This window comes from Bombus huntii, chromosome 11, assembly GCF_024542735.1.
Source record: "Bombus huntii isolate Logan2020A chromosome 11, iyBomHunt1.1, whole genome shotgun sequence".
Lineage (NCBI taxonomy): Eukaryota > Metazoa > Arthropoda > Insecta > Hymenoptera > Apidae > Bombus > Bombus huntii.
The window spans coordinates 1,164,951-1,190,370 of NC_066248.1; the positions used below are offsets into that span (position 1 = coordinate 1,164,951).

Here is a 25,420-nt window from a genome sequence, read left to right on the forward strand (position 1 = left end):
GAAAAACGGTCATTTGCGTAATTGCGGGAAATTAAATTAATATCGCGCGTCAAGCTCGCGGTTCGCAAAAAACACTTGATAGCTCACGTCGTAAACGAAGTAATATATTTTTGATAATGCGCAAAAATCGTATTGCTTCGAAGATATACAGACTTCGTGCGCTGGTACGCTGATATAGCTTCGTTTTACGAAAGATGACGAGAAAATTATTGAAAGAAAGAAATTCGATTAGAGATTCGATTGGTTATAAATATATACCTAAATAACGAGATAATTAACTAAAATAATAGCATGTCCTGTTTATACTTGTACGCGGTATCATTTCTGTATGTATTAAAAGTATGACAAAAATTATCGGATGAAAGTTACCTTATTTTATTATTATTGTTAATGAAACAGGACTAATGGAATATCTTTTTCTTCAATCGTTATGGGCACTTCGATATATTTCTGTGATATTACGATTTAGCAATTAATTTTAAAATACGGAACGCCTAATGTATATTTGAATAATATTTTTTCCAATATCTCTGTACGATATCGAATATTAATAGTACGACGATTGTTGCGTAACATTTATCACTTTTACACAGACAGAGTAGGCGAAATGTCAGTTCCAGTTATACATCTAAGCGTCCAGCTACACATCTTGTATTTATATTTTAAATTATATCCATTGCTACGAGATTCTATCACGAAAGCGATATATATGTAAACAGTTTCAACGCCCGATAAGAGAAAGAATCATCGAACGTACGTATATTCGGCGTGTTTCGATACCGTTTTATACGTTGCAATGCTAATAAAATTTCAGAATGTTTTGCACGTATAACACGCGTAATATATTTTACGGTAAATGTCCAAAATACTTTCGCGAATCGCTGTACTCTACGATACTACTTTGGGTAGCCACTTTTGTATTCATCGAGACCTTGTTCTAAGAAGAAAGAAAGAAGAAAAGGAGGCAAGGAGGAACGAAACAAAAGCAACGAAATAATCCAGTTCGCGTTTCTTTGTATAGTCTGCACTGCGAGCATTTTCCACAAAACGTGAATGTCTACCGTAAAACAAAGACAATAAAATGCGAGCAGACACAACAAGTCGAACCCGCGTAGAGTTCACGAATAACAGAGGGAACGTTTGCGCGGCGAAAATTTCTCTAGTCTTTTAAAACTTCGCTCGAATTAGTCGGATTGGGCATTTGAATTCGAAAAAGCCTAACTTCGAGATCCTGTTCATACAAGTCGAGTAACTCGACTTTGAAATTGTTCGAAATCGGATAAATTGGCTTCGAGCGTGTACCTGTGGCGGAAAGTGGTTTAAATTAAGTTAAAATTAAAACTTAATTCAGCCAGTTAATACGTACTAAGAAACGACTAATACACCAGGATTGGAAACGAAGCTAAAAACATTAGGCCGACTACGGACGTGCGCTTCGCTTCGCTCTCGTACGTCTTTCTCTCATACGTCGTTTTCCCAGTTAAAAACTTGAAACTTGAAACCATTTTACCAACGTTTACTACCGTGTGAATTATTCTTACTTCGTTCAATTTGAAACGCGCTTCGAACCAAGTTCGATCTTTTATATATTCTCTCATTCGGAATTTAAACGAAGCAACAGTTTTGCGGCTACTTTTAAAGCCGTCATCGGACCATCGGTGTGCGGCAAGTCACCGCAGCGACGTCGGGTTCGGAGAACAGAGAATAAAATCTTTGTACCTCGCAAAAGAAGGACACGCGCGTATGTATTTCCTTGTCCTTGACACGATATTTCGAGTTAAACGAATATCAGATTAACATTAGCAAAGTGATATCGAGTTGCTTGAATTCGAATCGCTCGGACTCAACTTTGCCAATGTGAAAGAAGCTTAACCTTTACCGATTCGATAAAAAAGATTCTTCGATTTCCAATTTCTTTTATATATAAGTGTAAGTGTTATGCATATATACATAGGAGTGTAATACGTAGCGTGTCGTTGTCAATTCGTACGGCGAAAGAGAATACATTTTGACAGAGAATGGATTAAAAGCGAATGTTTGGGTAAAGGGGAACGTAGCAGCGTTCCACCGTAATATCACGGCGTAAAGGTTAACTTTAACTTACTTCGTCGTTATCTGAACAAATAGTACCTTGGATAAATAGATATTCCGTTTAAATATCGAATTTCTCGTCGAATCGTACTGAAATTGCATGGTCACTATCAGCCGCGAGACACTAGGCTTGCTAGAGTCCGAACGGCGAGGAAACCTAACCCAAATAAAAGAGAACGCTCTGGAAGCATTAAGATATCGTCGTTCGGATATCGAGAATTGAATGCACGGTAAAATTCGACCGGCCAGAAATCACGATAATCGTAAACGTCCAGACACCGTTAACAGCGATGTAACAGCTTTTACTCAACGGTTGGAGAAGTGGCCGTGTACTAGTGTGCATTAAATTCCCTATTCACGACACATATGCGCGTAAAACGGAGTTTCCGAGTTCCTCGATACTGCGTAAAATACAGTTAATTGCGCGAACGAGTTTGCGATGAGTTTCCGCGAGTATTACGATTCGCCGCCACCATTTTCCGATTGTTACGAACCAAATATATCACGGATATATATATTCAATTCCTTAATTTTATTCCTTACAACGAATATCAAGTACATTTTTCGCGCCACTGCTATTTATTACAGAAATAAATTATACATCGAACACGCGGATCGTATAAAAGTTAAATAACAACTACAAGATTTTATTTAGAATTCCGAAGCGTATTTGCCTTAAGTATAGGTACACGCGTCTCCATGTACGCTGCGACTAATTTACGCTACAACGAATAACGTCTCAGAACTAATTACATATATCGGTTCTATTCTAAAGCAACGTACAACACAAGCCTGGCGTATCAATTGCAACACGATACACACGCACAAAGCATCGATTCGAACAGTTCGCGCCGCACTAAAGATAAATCTGCTAAGAATAAATCGTAAACAGGGCATAATAATACCGAAAGTCGTAAAGTTTCTTCTCCTTTAGGTGTAAAACAGCGGGTCACCGCTGCGGTGGCACTGCGAAATTACGATCTCCATTAGCCGATTTCTTTCCAACGGGGGCATTATTTTCTATAGGTTCGACGTAAACAGCGATATGCACCTGCGAACGACCTGCGTGCATGCAACGGCTCGCGGAAACGGGTACACGTCATTGAAATAACGAGATTGATCGCTTACTTGCGACGTCCTGACTCGCGTCGTTATTACGTAACGTAACGAGGAGAGCACGATGAAACGCGCCATCGAAATACGGCTGTTGCAACCCATCGATCTGTTCTTTTTCCTAACCTGGCAAAACGATAAATTTCTTTATTCGATACTTTCGTAGTAGCGTCGCGTTTTGCGGAAATTTGACGCGTAACTTCGCTCGGTTCTTAATGGGTTAGGAACGAGTAAACGCAACAGCCGTTTGTACCAAGATTTCCCACGTGTACAACGTACAGCCCGACTTTATGACGCGTTCGTGGTTTCTTGATACGTTCGACAGTTAAGGATCTGTTTGTTCTTTTGCTTTCGCGGATCTTGAGATTTTGATTATTCGAGAGCAGACGAATTAGGAGTTTCGATGGGAATTAAAAGGGTTGTAGGTCGTTTTCTGTTTCTTGATAGCGGATAATGGTGTTGGAACGGGATAAAAATTAGCAAAGCTAAAGGAACGAACGGGGCCAGGTTATATTAACGTAGTAGTTTGCAACGATGAGTAACACTTGGGGTGCGAATAATGGTACAAACGTAACAGTCGTGAGCTAAATCTACGAGGAAGTTTCTATTTGATGCTATCATTGTGTTGTTTGTATCGCGTAACGTTCAAGAACCGAATAATTAGCTGCTATATATTAACCTCGTGATTTGTTATTTCAAATTTGTAATTTGTAACGATGAGTAGGTAATACTCGAAGTGCGGATAATGCCACGAACGTAACGCGAACTAAACGATGAACGATCGTGAACTAAATCTGTAATCTTTTAACACTATCGATGTATTATACATCCGGTATAACACGAAGGGAACGAACCGATTAAATCGGTTACTCGTGATTTATAAAATAAATCTGTCTGCTCATGTCACGTATCGTTCATAAATGTGCCGATACTCGAATTCACTTACAGCAACGATACGTATACGCGAATGTTACTAAGATATACGCGTTGAGTGTAAAACATAAACGACTAAGATTAACCACACGACAAAATCCAGTAAAATTGTAACCTTTCGTTTCCTTCGAATTCGCACAACGATAGTGAACCAATTGAAAGATAAATAGTTAAACGTGCTTTTCGAACTAGCTTTTCCTATTAAAAAAAGAATACAAACGGAAAGGTCTTCCGAAAAAGACGAAAAGAGACGTCGTAAAGTAATGAAATCGGTTCGTTTCGATCGGAAGCATCGATCGACGAACTGATTCGACCAATTCGTGCACGAGGCCCCCGGCACGAAGAAACGCAAGGAGAAACGATGAGACGTAACGAGACTAACGAGGTGCAAGAACGGTCAGAAAAATGATAATCCTGACCACGAGACGAGTCCGTTTTGCCTCGCGAGTGGTACAGTTGGCTGCGCGGTGAACGAGACATCGCGACGCGACGCGACGGGTAATTTATGGTGCTCGAGGGGGATCACACGAATGCAGAATGGAACGGTGACGCAATTGCACTTCGGTATTCGTTGCACGCTGAATATGGGCTAGGAACCAGTTGACTTTGACCCCGCGTGAACCTTCGAACACGATGCATCTCGTTGTGCGCACGCGCAACTGGGCACATCGTCCAATGGATGCACGCATGCACGCAACTCATGCACGTGTCACGGAAGGAGACAGGTAACCGCCCTGACGGATGATTAAGTCGCGTCCCGTTCTGGATTCTGTCGTCTTAATTTGACGACATTTTCACGTTTAACGCCGACATTGATTCATACCGTCGTCCAGGAGAAAGACTCATTTTGCGACAGAAACGTTCGAGGAGAGTTTCCGCGCCGTGATATTTCACAGATCGTCGTTAAGATCGTTTACGCGAATCTTCTAGGTACGATAACGACTGTTGCATTTTTTAACGCCGAATTTAGAAATATATTATTGCAATTCTACAAAATTTAGAAAGCTATAATCGAGTTTTGTTTATTGAATTAAACACGTATATGCATGTATGTATAACTATCTGCTACGTAAAAATTGGAAGCTTAATAAACTTTTCAACTTTGACCGGAGTTTTATTCTACCGGATAATGATTTACTAATACGAGTATCAAGCAAGCAATATCACTTATCTACCTATTAAAGGAAATTATCTAGCGATTAGCGATACTAGCTGTGCCTGTGTCGGCTAATATCGGCGGGTAATTAATACTTCGCTGAAAAATAACGAAACGGAGGAGAAACGAAGTTTCGAAATGGTGGAGAGGAACGGGAGTTTCTATTTAATAGCAGTCGTCTAGGATGGTTTGCCGTACTGACGCGTTCTCTGAAATAACGATCGAATCGATAACAGTAATTACCATTGCTTTAAAATCGAACGACTTCGTATATACCGATAAATGTACGTAAACGCGCGATTTGACTTCTGTAGTTACCAGCGCTTAAGCCACGAAGTTCGCTCGTGTATGCCAGAGGAAAAGGCTCGTTATGAAGTTACGTGATCGGCCGCTTTAAACTTGGCAACAACACGCGTATGTACTCAACGAGAATTACATGCTCTTCTCTCGCTTTAAGTCACTGGAATTACTTGTAAAAGATCGGTTATCAGCAGCCGTTTTTGCGTTTGTCGAAGCGCCTCTACTCCGCAAGAATTAAGCGTTTACGCGAATCTTCGTCCACGACGCGGCGCGACGCGGCGACTCTTAACTTCTCAAATTGCTTCGAACGATCTATAATCGAGCCTACTGACAATGCATCTTGGTCGAAAGGTAATTCGTTGGTCGTGTACCTTTTTTTCAACGATGTTAATTTCAACTCTTTGGAACTTTATTTCTGCCTTTTCTTCTTTTCATATACAGCGCTTATAGAAAGTACAAACATACATTTGCATAGAGCCTCATTTTCCAACGAACGATTTCCTTACCAGCTGTTTTCTACGTTTCATTTTCACAATAGTATGTATCTACGTATTTTGTTGTATAATCGCAGGAAGAAACCTACTACTAGACGATACAAAATTTAACGTACTCGAACCTAATTAGTCAAATACTATAACGCCAAGTACGATGGAGTGCAGATCATTTTCGTAGTTACTATTTCGTATTTAGAAACGAACAGAGACTGAATTGCCACGGAAGACTGGATATTTTCAATTTTTGTTTAGATACCTGTTTTAATACCATTTATTTATATGGTATACGATAAATAATCGTTTCAATTGGTTTTATTTGTCAACTAGTTTCAGATCGAGATTCAAAAATAGAGCAAATTTAAATTAAACACGCGCTCATGCTGTTTGAGTAACCACTTTTAAAAAATCCTTTAATTACTGTTACTGATTGGTCACGTTGATAATGCAGATTTCCTTTAAGAAGGCCATCTAGTTTTATGACTAATTAAGTACTCATGCGTGTATATTATTTGTTTATTTTGCTCCTGGTTGACGAAGAAAGATCCCATCTATTAACATATCGTAACGCGCGAGCTTCTATATATATATATATATATATATATATATAGATAATAAAAAAAAAATTCCTTCCTTTGGTTTAAAAATTAAATGTGTTTTGCCATCCTCTTGAACATCAAGAAAAACATTAATAATATTATTCGTTTCTTACGAAAAATCTTGGGTTTATCGCTTATTTTCGCAACACTCGCGTCTACGAATCTACCGAGATATTTCCCACTTCAAATTATATTCGGATTGTAAGAGATAATTTCAGGTTAATATTAAAATTGCCACTCTTAAAGTTATCCACTGTTTTCTAGCCATCGAATCGCGTAAAAGTCAAAAGTAAATCTTTGTTTGTAAATCAGCCAACTATCCGAAAGCATCCGAAACACGCATAAAGCTGAAAGTAATCGATGCGATACACTGTAGATACATACTCCTCTTTTGAGCTCGTAAGTCATGAGCATAGCCCGCAGTGGTTGACGCTGTAACTCGCATATTCAATGAGTCGCCCGAAGTGTAAAAAGAATATAATCATGGCAAACGCCAAATTATTATAAATCGATCGATCTTGATCTTTTGCCCGATCCTGATTCAGGATATTAGCCGCGTTTAAATGCGACTTGGTCTACCCAGGCTACAAAAAACCTGACGCTTTCTCGCCTCGCAATCACGGATAATTTCTAATCCTTGAACGGCTCTCGAAGATGCGAGCGAGGATTCCGCGAAATTACTCCCGGTTTCCCCCGATTGCCTGATTACTTTGATCATTTGCACGTAGAAGTTGATCTCGTTCTATCGAAAAGAACGTGCCGAGATGCCCAAACTTGACTGAAACTGGTCACTCGCGTTCCCTATGTATACGTATATCGTTGAACGCGTTGCATTTATATAACGTACGTTTATGTTATATACATGTACATATACATATATATATATATTTTTATATTTATATATTTGTAGAAAAATATAACGTCTATCTGGCGCAGGAAAGGGAAATTGTATGAAATTACATCATCTATACCGTAATTTACGTGGTAAACGGTATTGAGAGGATCGACTACATCGGCCTTGAGCGTGTCATTACGTTAAGTACGTATATTGAAAAGATTTTCGCGCTTCGAGACTAAGCGTTGTTCGTAAGACGAGAAACCTTTTACTAAATGATAACGCGTAATCTAGGATGATGGCATTGCAGTATACGTACAATGTCATTTCGATCATAGTAATTTCTTACTCGTAAGTTGATGCGCGCGAAACGTTGTTTATTTTTTCGGTATTTTTCATACGTTCCGATCAGATGATACGTTACAACGTTAGAGATATTAAAAATAGAAATATTTTTGGCATCGGATACGATACCGCCTGAGGCGCGCGTCTAATTAGACAGTAACGAGCGTAGATATCGTAATTGTGTGCCACTTGTGGCATTATAATCCGATTCGACATCCACTATAATTTAGTTGACAAATTGCAGCTTTGCTTCTCATTAATTACAGACCTACTATTAACCCGCAAGTATCGAAAGCAACAGATTTCCACACTCGTGCCAATAATATCTGCAAAATAGCTCGCCGTATGCCGATCGATATATATTACAACTGGATCGTCGATCAAAAAATTACACACGAAGTCAATGCAACTACCATAATTTACTAGATTAAACGGGATATCGACGACTGTAATTGGCGTTGAGAAGAGACATTAACTTGAAAGTCTTATCGAGAGTCTTAATGATTTCGAAGTAGCCTAACAATTGAAAAATTACATGCGCGCACAAATGTCCAATCCCCTGTTACGTGTAATTTGTTTGAAACATTTATCAGTGTCGTATATTTCTATATTAATCGTGTATTTTTATTAATTTCGGATATGATAAAAGTTATACGGGAAGAGAGAACGTTTCTTTCAAGTTTCAAAATACTTTAGACAAATACGGGAAATGCGTCGTGGATTAAACTGCACTGTTACAAACTTGAAATTTGCGTTTAACGATAAATTCTCTCTGATAAGTCAAAACTACCACGAGGAGAAATATCTAAATATTCTTTCTGGGATTCGACGCGATGGGTTGATAGGTAGTTACGACCAATAATAATAATCGAGAATTTCAGGAATAGAAGTCAATAATACGCGCACGTTAGGTGTTTCTACTCGCGTCAGATGCGTACAAATTATCGTGCTGCAACACTCGTCTAATCGTAAGCGAGCGAAACTAACGACGAAATAAACTCCCAAGATATCGATCGATGCGCTACTTGGTAAAAGAAAAAAGAAAGTAACAAAGTCGTGCAAGGAATCTTTTAAACGCTATTCTATTCTAACTATTTCATACTATTTCATAGACAGACCATTCTTACAGTTTTCCATTTTATTCCTTTCTCAAATGTAATCGATTTGAACTCAGCGGTGGTATTTTACCAACAATTGAATCTCTGGCGAGGTCTACGCTTAAACAAACTGAAACAAGCTTAATCGCTTAAACTCGACCGAACAAACATACGTCAATTCTAATTTTGCAAGTAAACTTTTCAAATGGCTAAATGTCAGCCTGCAACGTGAAAGTTAATACGTGGATTGTCAGTTAGCAAGCAAACCCCTTGCATGGTCAGAAGGAAGTTTCATTGGCGCGGACAGGGTTAACAGGGACCACATGTCTCCGTGTATATTGACCGGTTCCAGAATAAAAGGGATACGATGATTTCAATAATTTCGCCCGCGCATTCTTCATTCAAGCTGTTGACAGTGGAAAAAATCGGCTGCATCGACCCCTCTTTTCGTCGTAGTCGTAAATCTCGCAGGGAAAACACAAAGGTTTGTTTAGGCGTCAAGTTTGATACACGATCGCTCGTTCTCGCTCGCCTACTGGAATTCGAGGGTGAACGCGATCATCGAATGAATAATTACGGTGCAACACGTGTTTCTCGATGTAGTGCATCGCGTGCTGCTCTACATTTATCGAAGCTACGAATAGTCGAAGAAAGTTTAACTATGGTTACAGCTCGATTAATAGATAAACTTGTGCACTACCACTCGAAAGTGGAGTAGGACATTTGTCCATTTCTTTCCAGATGCGAGATAATGAAATTGTCGACGAAGAGACACGAATCGCGTGTAATTTTATTGTCTGCTATTAATAGTACGCGTAATGGAACATCGCGATACGCTGCAATCGACTTTTTAAAGTAAATTGTGCGAGTAAAAAATTACTTCGTTTGCTATTTTTCTTTTTAATTTGTAAGCTAGAAAATATGTGAACAAGCAATATCTTTAAGGCAGTGTCTAAAGACCGATAACGTAGACATTTTTGACATTTATCGTTTACATCTAAACGATAAAGCGTTTTCAATTCACGGTTGGCCATTGCGCGTATCTCTCGACCGTGTAACTTAAACTTTGAAAGTACATTTAAACGTAGAATTGATAACTAAATATTTCCCACGATACGAAAAGTAATTATAGCTTGAAAATGAAAGAAAATTATACAAAATTGCACGTAAGAAACTCGCAGGTAATTTCTCGAAACAACATAACAGCGCAACAATTTATATAAACACGAAACAGCACGGATTAATATTCCCTTCCATTGTCAACTTTACCCTCGTTTTTTATTATTATTATTATTCTTTCTACCACGTACATCTTGCTATACGTATTACTGACAATTATCATTATTATTAATATTATTATCGTCATCACAGACGTTCGATTATCTATTCGAATGAAATCCTCGGCTCTCGATAAACTTTATTATGCATAATCGATACCTGTACCAGTAAAATCGTACGAACGAAGCAACCTTCGTCGGTTCGCAAAGTGTGAGGAATGTTAATCAATGGCGGGGCTGTTGAACGGCAAATACGTTTGCCCCCTTCGGGAAAGTACATAAATCGTATTCTGGTTCGCAGAATTGGACAATCTTATTTCTGGTTCGCACCCTTCACGAATGCGCAAATATATCCGGCGAGATAAATTACATTATTCGAGGGTCAATGAGATCGTTTCTGTAATCACGCGATGCACACGTAGCTCAATGAAATTACTGTTTCGTGGTATTCCACATTTATCGCTGCTATAAACGACGGTATGCAACAGACATCGGGACTTTCGTTCTTTTTTCCAAGCCCGCCGCTGAAGAATTAACGAGGCGACGAATCGGATATAAATCATGCGGTTGAATCCGTTAACGAAATTCATTGTCTCGTATTTTAATCGCATATGAGTTATCGCGACGTAGCTTTATGTGTTTTACGTTTTGAAGAATCTCTTACGGGAACAACTTGCGTTAGACGGAGATTGGAACGGGATGTTAAATTTCGAAATATCGTAGAAAAATTGCCCCGTCTTTAACGATTTACGCGATAAGATCTCCCTCTTTACCTCCCATATTATTTTTCAATAAATCGAATGTAACGATCTTCTAAGGAATATCGTGCCAGTCGATTAGCCGTGCGTAATTCTTACCGTTAAACGTTAGTACGCGTTAACGCACTATGTGTACACATACTACATGCTATGTATAACTTCGGTTGGACATTAGCGTGGAATGGGACAAACGAAACGGGTGTGATCGCTTAATACGCACTTGGCAAGTGTAGATAATCGAAGATTCTGGTTGCTTGTCAGTAAGCGAACCACAATATTTCTAAACTCGCTGTAATTACATCTCGTTCCGAGAGATTACGTATCTCGCGTATATCCTTTTTTCTAATTACACACTGCGTAAACCTGTTCCACACAAATTTGCATCGTTGCAAGAACCGCAAAGTTTCCACTCGATAGCGAGGCATTTTTATAATGACGGAAATTTTGCTCTTTAGCTTCGCGGAAAGCAGACACTGGTCGGAAGAGAGCAAGCCCCGCCCTCGTTCCATCAACAAAGAATATAGCTCGATACGATTGATCGATCGATTGCTCGCTGAAAATTACGTTTCTTCGAGGAATATAACGAGAATACGTATCGAAGAAACGCTTTTCCTTTCTTCCGTCTTCGCCTATTTGGAACAAGCGCGAACGAAGATCGAATAACGCGTGTTGTTGGTGCCGCAAACGGGTTCAGATAAAACACGAATCAATGTCAGTCCCGCCAACGATGTATGCGGAAAAGATGAAAGCCGGATCGGGTTTCCGACTTTGCACTTGCAGCCATAACAGCGTCTGGACGCAACTATCCTCGCAGTATAGTAGCCGTTCGTCTCGGCGCACAGTGCACACACGTACTGGCTACGTATGAAACTAGAGGCATTATCCGCAAGTTGTTAATTTCACGCGAACATGTCGTTGTTACATCATTGATATGACAATACGCGTGATGAACGTACGATGTACGAAATATGGGATTAATCTGTACGCATATGTACGTATGTAGTTAATCAACATACGAAGAAGCCGATTAGCCATATTTTTGTGGAAGAGATGGTTGATCGTGTGATGTTAAATGACGAGATAACTCTTTGTTAAAAACGTAGAGTGTATTTCGACTCGGACTGACGAAACTGATCACCTTACGATCGCGTTCGATTATTTATACTGATCGAGAGGAGGGTATCGGTAAATTTCCAATCGCCTTTGTTAGACGGTTCCACGTAGCGGCGACATCGTTTCTGCCCGGAGTTTAGTTATCACTACAGTATGTGCGTGTCCTACGATATTGATACTCCGAGGCAAGACCACACGCGGCTCGATCAGACCTCTAAGTCGTGTGCCGCTACATTTTCAACTTTTTACAAGGCTGTAGTTCTCTAGTTCAGTATTTGCTTTCGTTCTTTTGTTTCTTTTAAATGAATAATCTGTCGGAGAATAGCAACGAAAACGCTGGAATCTTTAAGATGAACGTCTCCCACGATCTTCTTTGCGTCAAACAACTTCACCTTTAGACTAGACTTTAGATCTTGGACGAATTCTCATTCCTCTTACCAGTTTACGCATCGAATATACCTACTTAACTATGCAGTTGGCTTTGTATACTTTGTGCATGTTACGAACCCTCGTAAAACGGCGGCTGCTTCGAAAAAAAAGACCCTCCTGACGACATTTCCATTTGGAAAGTTACGGTCGTGAACGTTGAACTTCGCCCACGTCTGTAACGTTACGACTCAATAACGCGAAACCCCTAAAGCGCGGCACGCGTAACCAATCGACTGTACAAAGTCGTGGCTTCCTCGTCGATTTTGCGAACTCTCTATCTTCTCCGATACCGACTCGTCAAACCCACAGAAGCAATCGCGTTTCCTTAGCTTTCGGTAAATTTCGGCAAACCGTCGATCTCCAACGATAGATATTTCCTAAGATAAATATAAAATTTGCAGTTACGTTTTCTATTTTTAATAGCCAGATTAGATCTCTACTAGATTTACAGCAATAAACACTATATTTTACCAATGATAAAACGGATACAACGTTCTTCGAACGATCTTCGACGGATAGCGAACACGGATTTCGTGAAAGCGATAGAAGTTCCATGTTGCCGAGTGAAAAAGAGAAACCTGTTTTATCAAACGATTTTTAGCGGTTCTTCTCGATTCTCTTCGGTATCCAAGCATTTCTCCTCTTGTTTGATAAAAAATTCACAAGAAAACTCTGTGACTCGATATCGCTGAAGCTGCTTTAAAAATATTGGATGTAACCGATTTTAGTCGTTAGTCGTACAGAAAGGAACAAGAAAGGTGGATGGAAAATCAGTAAAATAAACAAAGAAAAAGTTAGATCGTTAAAGAAAACGAAGATAATGATATACCAACGATGGCAAGTGGCAAATGAGCATTAAATTAAAAACGGACACGCGAACGGTGGGCGGTTTCGGCGCCGTAAAGTCGGTTTTTCGTTCCGGTCGTACGCATTCTTTACGGTTGTCGACGGGCTGACCACGGATTTTTCCGCGGTGCAAACCGGGTAAACGCTGTAATTAGAGCCGATGAAGAACACAGCCGCTTTCGCTCGTCTAGAAACGAGTTACCATAAAGCGGACAGCGAAATCACAGCGCGGCGTAATGCCGGCGAAAACATAATGCTCGGTGTGCGGTCGTCGGTGGCCGGTCGAGCTGGTTCCGTGTTATACGTAATGTTAATTTACATCCTTCCATCGGGAAGCGTCGTTAATATTTCACCCCGCGTTAGCCCCGTTTCGCCGGCCGACCAGTAGCCAATACGACGAAACGAAGTTACCTGTTAAACGGAGGGGACGGAAGCGATGTTGCGCGAACCACAGCACCTCGCCAATTAGAACGTGATAACGACGAGTAATTAGACTACGTTACTGATAACGATCGCGAAATCTTTGCCTGCTTCTCGGAACGAATAAATTCTTTCGATTCGAGGATACCATAAAAGTATGCGACGATCGTAGCTAGCGATGGTATCGAGTTTAACGTACCTTCGATTTAATGACGTATAACGATGTCATTGCAGACGATACGTCGATAAAGTTATTGTTTTACGTTTATTGGAAACGTTTTACGTTTGTTAAAAACGAAACGATCTACGAGATTGAACGTATTATACGCGCAGGGTCTGGAAAGTATCGGAACGCTGCTAGACACCTTTTACGATTATACGTACCTTCTACGTGAGTTGGCCGAAATATGTTTAAACTTCATTAGCATCGTTACGAGACTCGACTACCGTGATCTCGTCGTTTCAGCGTATACGATGTCTGTCACGCGATAGTCGAGTCTCGCAGGACCGCCGATCGAGCGTACATCCAAACGTTTAGCAACGATATGTGGTATTTTTGGAACGTCGTATATGGCATTAATTTAGAAGCTTGTTACGTAAGGTTGATCGCGGACCGCCAACAACAAGCTGGACTAAAGGGAAGAACGTACGTGATAAAATATTGGCAATTTATGTTCAGACGTAAACTTTATTCGACGGAACAGCGAAATAATTCTAATCGGTGAACTCGCGAAAGATAGATGCGAAATAAATTCGCGACATTTCGATCGTACCAATAGCTTTCGTTCCTCCTGTTACTTTACAACAAGCTGGAAAAGTTTTCGTACGTTTGACAACTTTTCTGAAAGAAAAACCCTAGACTCTAAACTAAACCCTAAGCTAACCCTCCCTTCATATTGTGTTTCAGCGCGAGTACACGGACGACTGCGTGTTCAACGAGACACTGGAACAGCACAATTACAACACCTACAGCTCGGCGAAATGGTCGACAGCAAAGAAAACCTTGTACCTCGGATTGAACCGTCGTGGCCAGCCGAGGAGGGTACAGGCCAAGGGTCACAATTTGGGTAGACTGTCCGCCTACGCGCGGGTATTAACTCAGGTCGCTCCTTCGGAGCGAGTGGAGGCTCTTCAAAGACGGCTGTTGGGAGCTCAACACAACGTTCGTCATCGGCATAACAGTCATCGCGGCGATTTGATTCAGCAATCGCTCTGTCCCACTCTTCCGGTACAGGAAAAGGATGGCAGAGATAAATTCAGGTGTCGCAAGCGAAAAAAGAGAAAGAAGAGGAAGCGAAGGTGCAGGCCAGGCGAGGTGCCGGGTCCACAGTGCCAAATGGTGGAGGTGAGCGGGAAGGGTGTGGTAGTTTCGGGCAGAAACGAGAGCCTAGCTTCGAACGGGACTTCGTTAGAGTCGAAGAGGTCCTGCGAGGGTGCTGCGAGCGAGGAAGCCTGCCGAAGAGAGGCACTTTCGGTTCCATCTAAGAAACGGAAGCTACGGGTCGACCAGACGAGAGGAGGAATATCGTCGGCTGGCGGCAGGAACATCACTACGGGCAGAAAGGTGGACGCGAGCAGGAACGTCACCGTGAGCAAAGCGGTCGCTGGAAGTAGGAACGTCACCGCGAGCAACAACGGTGAGAGAAAAGCACCAGCGTCAAACTCAAAAAAAGTAAAAGCTGCTGGCAGCATGAGTCAAAGTAAAAAGCCCAATTTGACAGATGGGAAGAGAAAGAGGAAGAAGGGGCCAGCAGCGGCAACGGCAGCGGCGGCGGCGGCGACGGCGGCGGCGGGGAGGAGGAACTCTACGGTACCTCTGGTCCGGAAGAGATTCAAGCCTGGCAAAGTGGACACCACGTCTGCGGTGCCCACGACAACTCTCGCATCGACCTCCGTAACGTCCTCCTCCTCCTGGTCGTCTCCTGGTACGTCAATCGCCCCTTGAGGGGAGGAAGTCTCGTCTAGGCGCAGGACCAAGCCGTCTTCCTCGTCGAGGAACGTGTCCGTTGGTTCGAATGGTACCGTGAGTCCTCCTAGAATAAAGAGAGCGTTCGGTGGAAATCGCACGGAAACGATAAATCGGGTGGCTTTTTACAGCGTCGCAGCTCGAAACAATCGGCGGTGACCGTGAACGTTCCTGAGATCGTTTTCGATCGATATTCTCCGAAATTCGAGCCCGTCTTACCGTGCAACTGTCCCAGACCATGGATACCTCGAGATCGTTGTCCAAATTCTTACGCTATGGCCACGACGGACGAGCGTTCCGACCGACTGCCGTTTCCAACGAATACGTTGGAGCAATCGATATCGCTAGATAATCGAGAAGAGGCTGTTCTACGCGTGAACATAAATGTTGAAAATGTATAATAAAGCTTCGAAGTATCGATTTTCAGCAAATACGCGGGTTAAATTTTCAGACTCTATCTTTTCTTCAAAACGTGGAACGTTTCTTGCGAGCATATACGTTTCGATCATCGGATATTCTATTTCTCAGAATGACAATTCGAACGGAACACGAATCCATCGTAACGATATCCTTGCCCGTCGACGACGAACACTCGTCTTCGACGACGTTTTCGAACGACTATTACGCGACTATTACGATCGATATATCGAACGTTCGCCATCTCGATCGAAGCAACGATCGAAATGACAATCGGCGGCACGTTAGACCGTGCGAGAAGAATAAGCCGGTGGAAGGAGTCGACGATGCATACGACAGCGAAAGGTTCGACACGCCGGAAACTGTATCTATAGTTATACGGTCAAGCTCCGGGGATCCCACTCGAGAGACTGGCCATGCGAGGCGGTACACGCGATCGCCTTGGGCCAGATTCGACCGCGTTTCGCGGCAATCAATGTAAACTTACGTGTACATAGTAATCATGCTACGTTTACGATTAACAACATACTCCACATTTATGTATGACGATTGCGTGCGCATGAAATGTTCCCCGCGGAAAACTGTCGGTGTTTCGACCCCGCGAGTGGCTTCCAATCGAAAGAAATTCGAGGATGAAAGGATGTTCCACTTTTTTTTTTTTTTTTTTTTTCAGAATAAGTAACATACTCTGTGGATGAATGCTTCGATCTCTTACGCTTCCAAGTATCTCTTCTCCGTACGGTAATCCGACTAAAAGAGTAATTTTCAAATTTCTTAACATTACGCGACGATTAAATACTCCGATGATATGTAAAAGAGAGCTTGCGGAAGTGACGAGTTTCGCTTTTCATTAATTCCTTTATTTCGTTACATACCTAACTACGATACGTCGTTCGTCGCAACAAGACAATACGAATCGAACGATGGTAAATTTAGCAAAGACGATGTATCATCCCTTCTCTGTATTCTTCGATTTACGGAGTTTATCGATGTGTTTCGAGCGGCTCATGTATAGAATCTATAAAAATCAACGCTAAGCTTCGTTAACTCGGATCAGAAGAAAAATAAAATCTCAACCTTACACAGTTAACGTGAAATTCCATTGGAGAAACACGCCTTGAACGCGAAAGAACCTTCGAAAGACACGTGCCTGTCGAGACAACGTCCCATTAAGCCGTATCCCAATTCGCTTCGATTCCGAGCTGCTTTCTGCTGAGAAAAAGGCACGCGGTGTCGGATAAAAGGAAATTGAAAAGTAGAACGTTCTGTCTGGTGGATGATATGGGAAGAAACAGGCGCGTGTTGGCCGAGAGAGAGACGTAATTATCGTACGAGAAGGGATGTGGTCATGCGGTGGCATAAAATAGCGGCGAGGCTAACGTGTAACGAGCACTAAACTCGAGCTTTAATCCTCGAAGCACGATTCTCAGCTGATCTCGCGAGCAACGGTGCGGCCGCGTTCCGCGATCCTTCGCGAGTGTAGTCAATGATCTAATTAGGCTGAACGGGCAGCCATGTACGTGGTTATTTTCTTAATGGCGACTCCACGGTCGATTTCTCTGCTCCTCGTAATTCCATGTAAACGTTTTCTACGATCGGTCGCATGGAAATCAATGAATTTGTTAATTCGCCTCGACCAAACCTTGTCTCTGCCGATACAACTTCCGCTTTCTCTCTAATAAGCAAAGTCACCGACGAAACACGCCGACTAATATGTTTACGCATTAATTACAATAATGTTAGATATTAATTACGATAATCTCTGAAATGCACGCTCGTTACAGCGACACGCCTCGTACATGCCGCTTCATCGGGACTTCACCCCCTGTCTCTCTCTCTCTCTCTCCCTCTCTCTCTCTCTCTCTCTCTCTCCCTCGTCAGATGTTTTCGTAATTTTTGCAATTTTCGCCATCTTCCAGCGTATATTCCATCGAATCTCCTCTTGGATTATAAGTAAATCAGCCTACTCGCGTCGAGCCATGTTAATATGCACGCATCGACTTCTAGGCTTCGTAAAACCGCGTTAAAATAGGCTTTTGCTTATCAACCGAAACGATATATTGATTTTCGATCGATGCATGCTTCGAATACCGATGCATCGATACCGATCTACCGCTTGACGAACCAACGCCGAGGTTTCTAACGTGCATATCCACGCAGGTAAGAGGCAAGAGAAACCTGATATCCCAGGCGCCGCTCTTCTACAGTCCCGCGTAATACTTTGCCCTGATTCCAGTACTTTTCTTCGTCTCCTCTTATCCACGTAATTCGTTATAAAAATCGTACGTTAAAATTTAGTAATTGACGGATAATGATATTTTGGCCCGAGTAACGTGCAGATAAATTTCACAGATCATGGAGCGCATAACAGCAGCAAGTTCGATGATACATGAAACGAATTCGACGAATTAATGGTAGCTTAGCGTGCGAGATAACGGCCAAAAGGATTAAAAGTACTTTATAAATGTAGGAATGTTATATTGTAAGCTTATAGAAAACAGTATGATAAATACAATATCGCAATAATACCGCGTTTCGCGTGTTCGTTTCTCGCTAATTCTACGACGCAACAGCACAACGAATTTTTCCCTTAACATACCTTGGTAACGCTCGCAACACTCCTTGACAACATTAACATATCTTGACAACGCTAATAAACAATTATCCCTCACGCCACGTCCTTCCCTGACGTCGCCTGACTATCCCACATAAATGCCTGTGTTACCTTTCTTTCGACGAAATTTTCCCCGGAAACATCACCTTTGTTCGGTCAAACTGTACGTATACCGTAACCTACATCGGGAATGCCAGAAGTCGATACGCGCGTCGTAAGATGCCTCGCGAGGTATGTTAAGCCGTTTAAGAGTTTCTCTCTCGTCTCGACTCATCAACCTGGGAAGTTGCAAGGCACAGTGAAAAGGAAAGACACCTTGAACATTATCAACGTCGTCGCGATTAGCTGCGACAAAATAATGACTCGCAATAAAAGATGTAACGATGGTAGTATTAGGCGAGGAATACGGGAGAGAAATCGATACGCGTGAGAGATGCAGCATAGATGAAACTAGTCGGACGATCAATCGAGAGACCGCTGAGAGGAGACTCGAAGATAATACAATCGAGGAAATTAAGGAGATGATAATTAAGTCAGAATTGCGTGCGATCCTCGCAATAGTTTCGATTTCGCGGTGCCTTCCTACGCAAGATAACATCGACAGACACGTTTTTTCCCTTTCGCGTCGTTTCGAAAGAGATTCGCGTGTCGCGTTCCTTTTTTTCTCTTTCCTGGAGCGAACGCGTTTGTAAAAATCGACGCTTTCACGGCGAGACGTGAAAATGTTCGATGTTTGTCGCCTCGCTGTAATCGCGCGTTAAATCGCTCGTTTGCTGCAACAGCCACGTAACTCAAAAATCGCGACTCAAAGGGAATTTAAAGGGTTTGAACGCTTTCAGTCGTTGTAATTTCGCGAGTCGCGTGAAATCGACATAATAAGAGAGGTGGCGAACTTGTACGAAAATATCGTAATAGTCTCATTTGGTTAGATAAATTCGCATTTACCTTTAAAATTATCTCCACTTACTCCGCGATGAAGATGTATTTAATATTGCGTCGTTATCGCGAAAAAATACTCTCAACAAGAAGCTATGTGATTGCAATAATGTCGTAGTAATACAAGAATACTCTTTACTTCAACGAGCTTCGAACGATTAAAATAGGAGCAAATGTGAAAACACAACAGCGATACAAGTATTCTCGCGTGGTAAATTTTAGCAGCTCCGCTTACAGGATTCGATCCGTAAAAGATCGAATTTCTTTTTTCTATTAACTTAAAAACTGCAAATTTTTAAGTACGTCGTTGTTACAGCAAATCGGGGAAATGTATTTGATCGGTGAAAAAATGATGTCGGTTTAGCGCATGCAAGTATAAATTAATTTACGCGTTTCTGTCTTGCGTAATTACACCCGATTGTACTCGTCGTTTTGTACGATTATTCCACCACTTGGGAAACTTCTCTATGGCATCTTTGTAGAAAAAAAAGCCGAGTTCGATGCAGAAAATACGAGCTGAATTTTTTATTTTTCTTCTATCCAAAAAATTTCACAATGATCGAAACGGGTGATAGAGTTCGGACAGTGCTGCGTCTAGAGTTTAAAAAATGGGGAGGCTAAGAAAGAATCGCAAATAGTTGCATTTACGCGTCTCCGGATTCGTATTTACTGCGTGACTAACCGTTCAGTTAAACGAGCAACGTTTCCTGAACGCTGAACATCGTCGCTCGAAACTATTTCTCTTAGCGCGACGAAAAACCGACTTTAGATTGCCAGCAACCCAGCGAAAAGATAAATGAGAATTATTGGAGGGAAGCGTATTTCGATCGCGAACGATGGATGTGTTCGAACAAGGCAATAATAATAGTAAACGAATGTCTATGTAATTCCAGGAGGAAGAGCGGTTTTCGAACCAAGTTCTGTGAGGTTTTTAAAGAAGGGCACGAATAATTTTGTACGACTCGTGTAAAGAGATTTAAAGTATTAAATGACCGAAAAAGAGAAGTATTAAAACATTTATAGAGATATTTACTTGTAAAGTTAACGTTAAGGTAAACCGACCGTTTGTTATTCTAACAATGGGCAACAGCCAACTGCCAAAAATGTCTAATTCTACGATAAGATCGATCGATAGACTTAACGAGAATAGTAATTAAAATTGAGCATCGTGAACGAAACTCGCGTGTCTTCCTAAGTACCGTAAAAGTAATCGACAAATTTGAAACTAACGGAGAACGTTTAGCTTTGTATTGTTCCGATTATAAAGAGAATCTTGTTAAATATAATCGAGTGAAAATATAGAATATTATATCGTGTCTGAGGTACTAGGATCGATTACAATATTGTGTTCATTTTTTTTTTTTTCGTTTATTTTGTAATTTAATCCTTGCAAGGAGTACGATCCGAAGGATCGTTTTGTAAATTATTTATTGTTCGTTCTAATCAGAACCGATATTGCTGAAAATTAGCAATAATCCTAAATATTCGTAGGTACGAACCTCGCAATTATACGTGTAGATCAAGCTTCGCGCTGAAGAAAATGGCAATAACAGAAAGATACTTTCGTTTCGCTTTTTTATACCAACACTGTGAATGAACTGCCTTTTAAATTTAATGATAAAAGTAGAGTAAAGAAAAAAAAAATAGAAAGAAGAAGAACTGGCACGCGCAACTAGATATTTTACGATTCTAAAAATGTTCGTTGCCTAGAGCTAATCGTTCTAGCAGAGTTACAATATTTTCTACCGTCAAAGAGAGATAGGGAACCGATTTATGAAAGTATGGAACAGTGATTGAAACTTAGCAATAGTCGATAAGAAAGAAAAAAAAAAAAGGATAACCAGAAAGAGATTCTATCGCCCCTAACGTCTCCTCGAATCTCGATTAAACGAGTTTGCGATATATTTACATATCGATAAGGAAAGAGTCCGCCAGAAATATCTTGACCTCGCTACGAATCTTGTAGGAACCACCTATTAATCTAGTAGTATATTTATTAAAGACTTATTTATTGTAAACAGTTGACTCCGTGTACATAGGTCTACGATCATTACTCATCAATCATGCGCATCGATCATGTGTTCTTCGTATGTTGTGTCTAGTGTCTATCCCTCGGGCATACGAATTCGTCAAAAATAATCGACAAATCTTTCACCTTCTCCGCCGCCTACTCGTTTTCCGGAAAATAGTTTTGCGTTCGTATCGTAGAAAATCGTTGACAATGATGTGGTGAAAACATTGAGCGTATATAATAGTATGATTATAATGTATCTGCTTGAAAATGTCTGGAACTTCGAATCGATAAATTCGAAAGGTGCTCTTTACCTCGTTAAATTGTCGATTGACGCGGCATAATGTTTGTAATATTTACAATTGGCAAGATGTTCTATATACGGCAACTACGATTACAATAATAAACGAAATATATACGTATATTTCTTGGAATATGCGAGTGTACTTACATCGATACTACGTTAGTTTGTTATAAAACTGTAGACTAGAGAAAATCAATGTAATACATTGTCAGGACGCAATAAATGCAATTTATGTTTCTAAGAATACGACCTCTCTGAATTTTTTTCAAAATTGAACGACAAAGACAGCACGTGAATTCTATGATATCGGGGACACGTAACTAATATACGTTACACGCTTGAGATACAACGTTTGACAAAGATAAGCAATAAATAAGACAAATTTGCGAATGATAATAAAAATAAGAAAAATTTATAGCGTATAAAGGAGATGATATTCTCTGCTGAAGCAGTTTTTCATTTATTTCGTTACACGTGAAATAGGAAGGAAAGGATTACACGGAAGAACTTTTGTACTATAACCGAGCACGAAGTTGCGACGATCTAGAAAATGAAATTTTCTTCTTGATCCGGGTGCTGGAAGCTTATCAACTAGGAAGCAGTTTTCCCAAGCGTAGTACCACAGTTACGCAAGCTGCCCGATAATAGTCGCTTCCGGCGGAACTGAAATTGGATCGCTTCGCTCTTAACGAACAAAGTCAGTTTAATTTCCATTTCCAGATGATAACGCACACAGTCCTCTTATATTTCGGTTTCCTTAAATTACGGAAACGAAGCGGAGCAAATACCTTCATGCTCGGCTTTGGAACGTTCCAATTAATTCGAACGGGCGAATTTATCTTGACGAAATAAACTCCAGCTACTCGTAATTAGCCTACATTCTCTCAAATAGCAATTCTTTTATCCTGTAATTTAGTTCTCTAACTTTGTCCGATCCAATTTAATTTTGTCTTGATATCGCTCCCTCCTAAATCTTCTTTTACTTAAAGGACCGTATATAAAATAGCAGGCTTCCTTTTTAGATTGGTCTCTCCAAAATGAAATTTAACGTGAGAAGAAACGAAAAGAAATTTTCGAGAGGAAACAGAGATAAGCGTTTTGTTTGGCAAGCGGAAGGAAAATTTTACGCGAGCAATTTGAAATATCATTTAAACGTACTTTTAACAAAATAACATAAACGATAGCGATTATACTCGCGTGATAAGCGACAATAGTTGAGGATTAACGCAGAAAATTTGATTACATAAAACAAAGAGTATAGAGGTCGAAACGAAAACACAATGTTGCGTATCATTTAAATGCGTATAACCTCGTAATACTCGATAAAAGTGAATTTTTTTCTTATTTTTTTAATATCTTTAATCGTAGCTTATCGGTTTCATATAAAAAAAAAACAAAGTAGAAATTTATTTCATAACAGAGACCTATCGAAGAACTCGCAATTTTTCGCTGCATCGTGTCACGTTATACACGAACGCAAGATAAAACCGAGCACTTTCCGTGTAAAGAAAGAATAGCACAGACAATTGATATTTTTGGCGAATTCCGAGCCACCGCAATTGTAACAAAGTATGCGTGTTTTATTCTTTTTCTTGACGAACGAGACAACGAGCGGTTCGTCGGGACTAGAGGTAAAAGACAATCATTGTAACGATACAGCATGCATGGACTGTAGGAGTTTCTAACGAAAGACAATAAATGAAAGCGACATTTGTAAAGTGCGATGCGACGAAGATTCGACGGAAGAACAAGGGAACGTCTCTGAAAGCAATTTCGTTTCTGTGCGCGTCATTAAGAAAATCCGCGTCACGTGCCGTTTCGATTCAAGCAATACGAATGTGCTACACATTATACATTGTAATCGTCTGGAAAATCGCAATAAAGAGAAGCAAAGGGAAATACAACGATATCTGTATCGATATAATCGTACTCATGCCATACGACGATCGTTTTTTTCGCGCTTAATACGTTCGTATACTCCATTGCGGAAACAGGCAGTAACGGAGGAAACAGCGTAACGCAGAAATTTATTTGTGTCATTTTGATTGAATTTAAAAAGGCAGTAAAGCATCGGTAGAACGTATATCGATCAATTCCATGGATATTTTCACTCATTTATGCATTCGATCGCGATAAATAAATTTATGCAGGTACGTCGGTTATCTCGTTGACAAGTTGTACGTTAATCACGCGCACGAGTGATAAAATTTGCGAAAAGTAAAGTCGACAGTTTTGATTCCAACGATAAGGAACTCGTATAACATTCTGCTCTAAAGAAAAGACAGTAGAATATTCCAACTGCGACTGAACGCAGTAAAACCATGTAAAAACCGATTAACGTCGATTTGCCACGAGCTGATTATTCGATAGATACTGCCTTTTTTACACGATTGAATTATTTATTTTGACCGAAACGACTGACAATGCGCACGAAAGAAGGGGTCAGAAAAGCGCAGAAATTTCATTATGAACGAAAGGAAGAGGTATGGTTATAGGCAAAAGAGAGCAGGGAGAAAATCATAGACGCTTATTTTTTTTGTAAATTCTTATTTTAAGTATCGTTTTCTGGTCGTGTAAGATGATCGTGGACGCTTTAAAATTTAACGATAAAAAGATTAAAATAAGTAGTTCTTTGTATGACACGCAGTTCTATCGAATTATATAAAAACTGCGCGATCGTTAATCGTTACTCGTACAGCGATGAATTACAGTCGGTATTCGAGATTTTACGATCGTTGGAAGAATATTGATTTTGCCAAAAATTGCGCGATGAATAAAAATAAGTATGAAAGAACGGGAAGAGATAAGGAACACGAAGAGGATCGATTTAGGAACGGGTCGACAATGAAACTGGTCTACCACTGCCGTTTTTACGCTCTTATCTAATTCTTATAGCCTGAAATTGCTAAGATTATAGAAAGGAAAAAAAGGAGAGAAGGCAAAAGAGGATGAGCGAACGATTGCTAAAAAGATCGACAAGAAAGATAGAATAAAAGAATTAACCCTTGCCTCCGGGGTAAATGTTAGGGCGCGATGCGACGTTTCGTTCTACTGTTTGATTAAACCGCCATTATCGACGCTAACATCGAAGATCCCTTTCCGCTCTTGTCCAGTTTCCTCGTGTATGTACAATTTCTTTCTGTTCCTTCCAAGAACAGTGGAAGAAGCAGCTGCGAAAAGAGAGACGGGAGTATGGAAATTACTCGGTATGCTCGTGCTACCTCTTGTGACGCTGATTCGATGGAATAGTTCGACGAAGAAAAAATGCGTTTAAGAAATTTATCTTCTCTCTTGTTCCTTCCGTGGAGAACCCACCATATGATTCGTCGCCATATAATTTTTACAAGTAATAAAGAAAATATTATCGAA

The 25,420-nt window shown here is 40.6% G+C and overlaps 1 protein-coding gene across 2 annotated transcripts in view; it reads left to right on the plus strand.

Annotated features, from left to right (window-relative positions):
- The window catches only part of LOC126871051 (uncharacterized), a 223,547-nt gene extending 198,127 nt beyond the window's left edge, over positions 1–25,420 (plus strand). Inside the window, exons 5-7 of one of the 2 annotated variants that reach the window (XM_050629413.1) lie at positions 14,711–15,440; positions 15,512–15,821; positions 15,901–25,420. In XM_050629413.1, coding sequence (XP_050485370.1) covers positions 14,711–15,440; positions 15,512–15,768 — 987 coding nt within the window. In that variant the 3' untranslated portion in view covers positions 15,769–15,821; positions 15,901–25,420. Of the gene's footprint in view, positions 1–14,710; positions 15,822–15,900 lie in introns of both variants that reach the window. The other variant, XM_050629412.1, reaches the window with a different exon arrangement.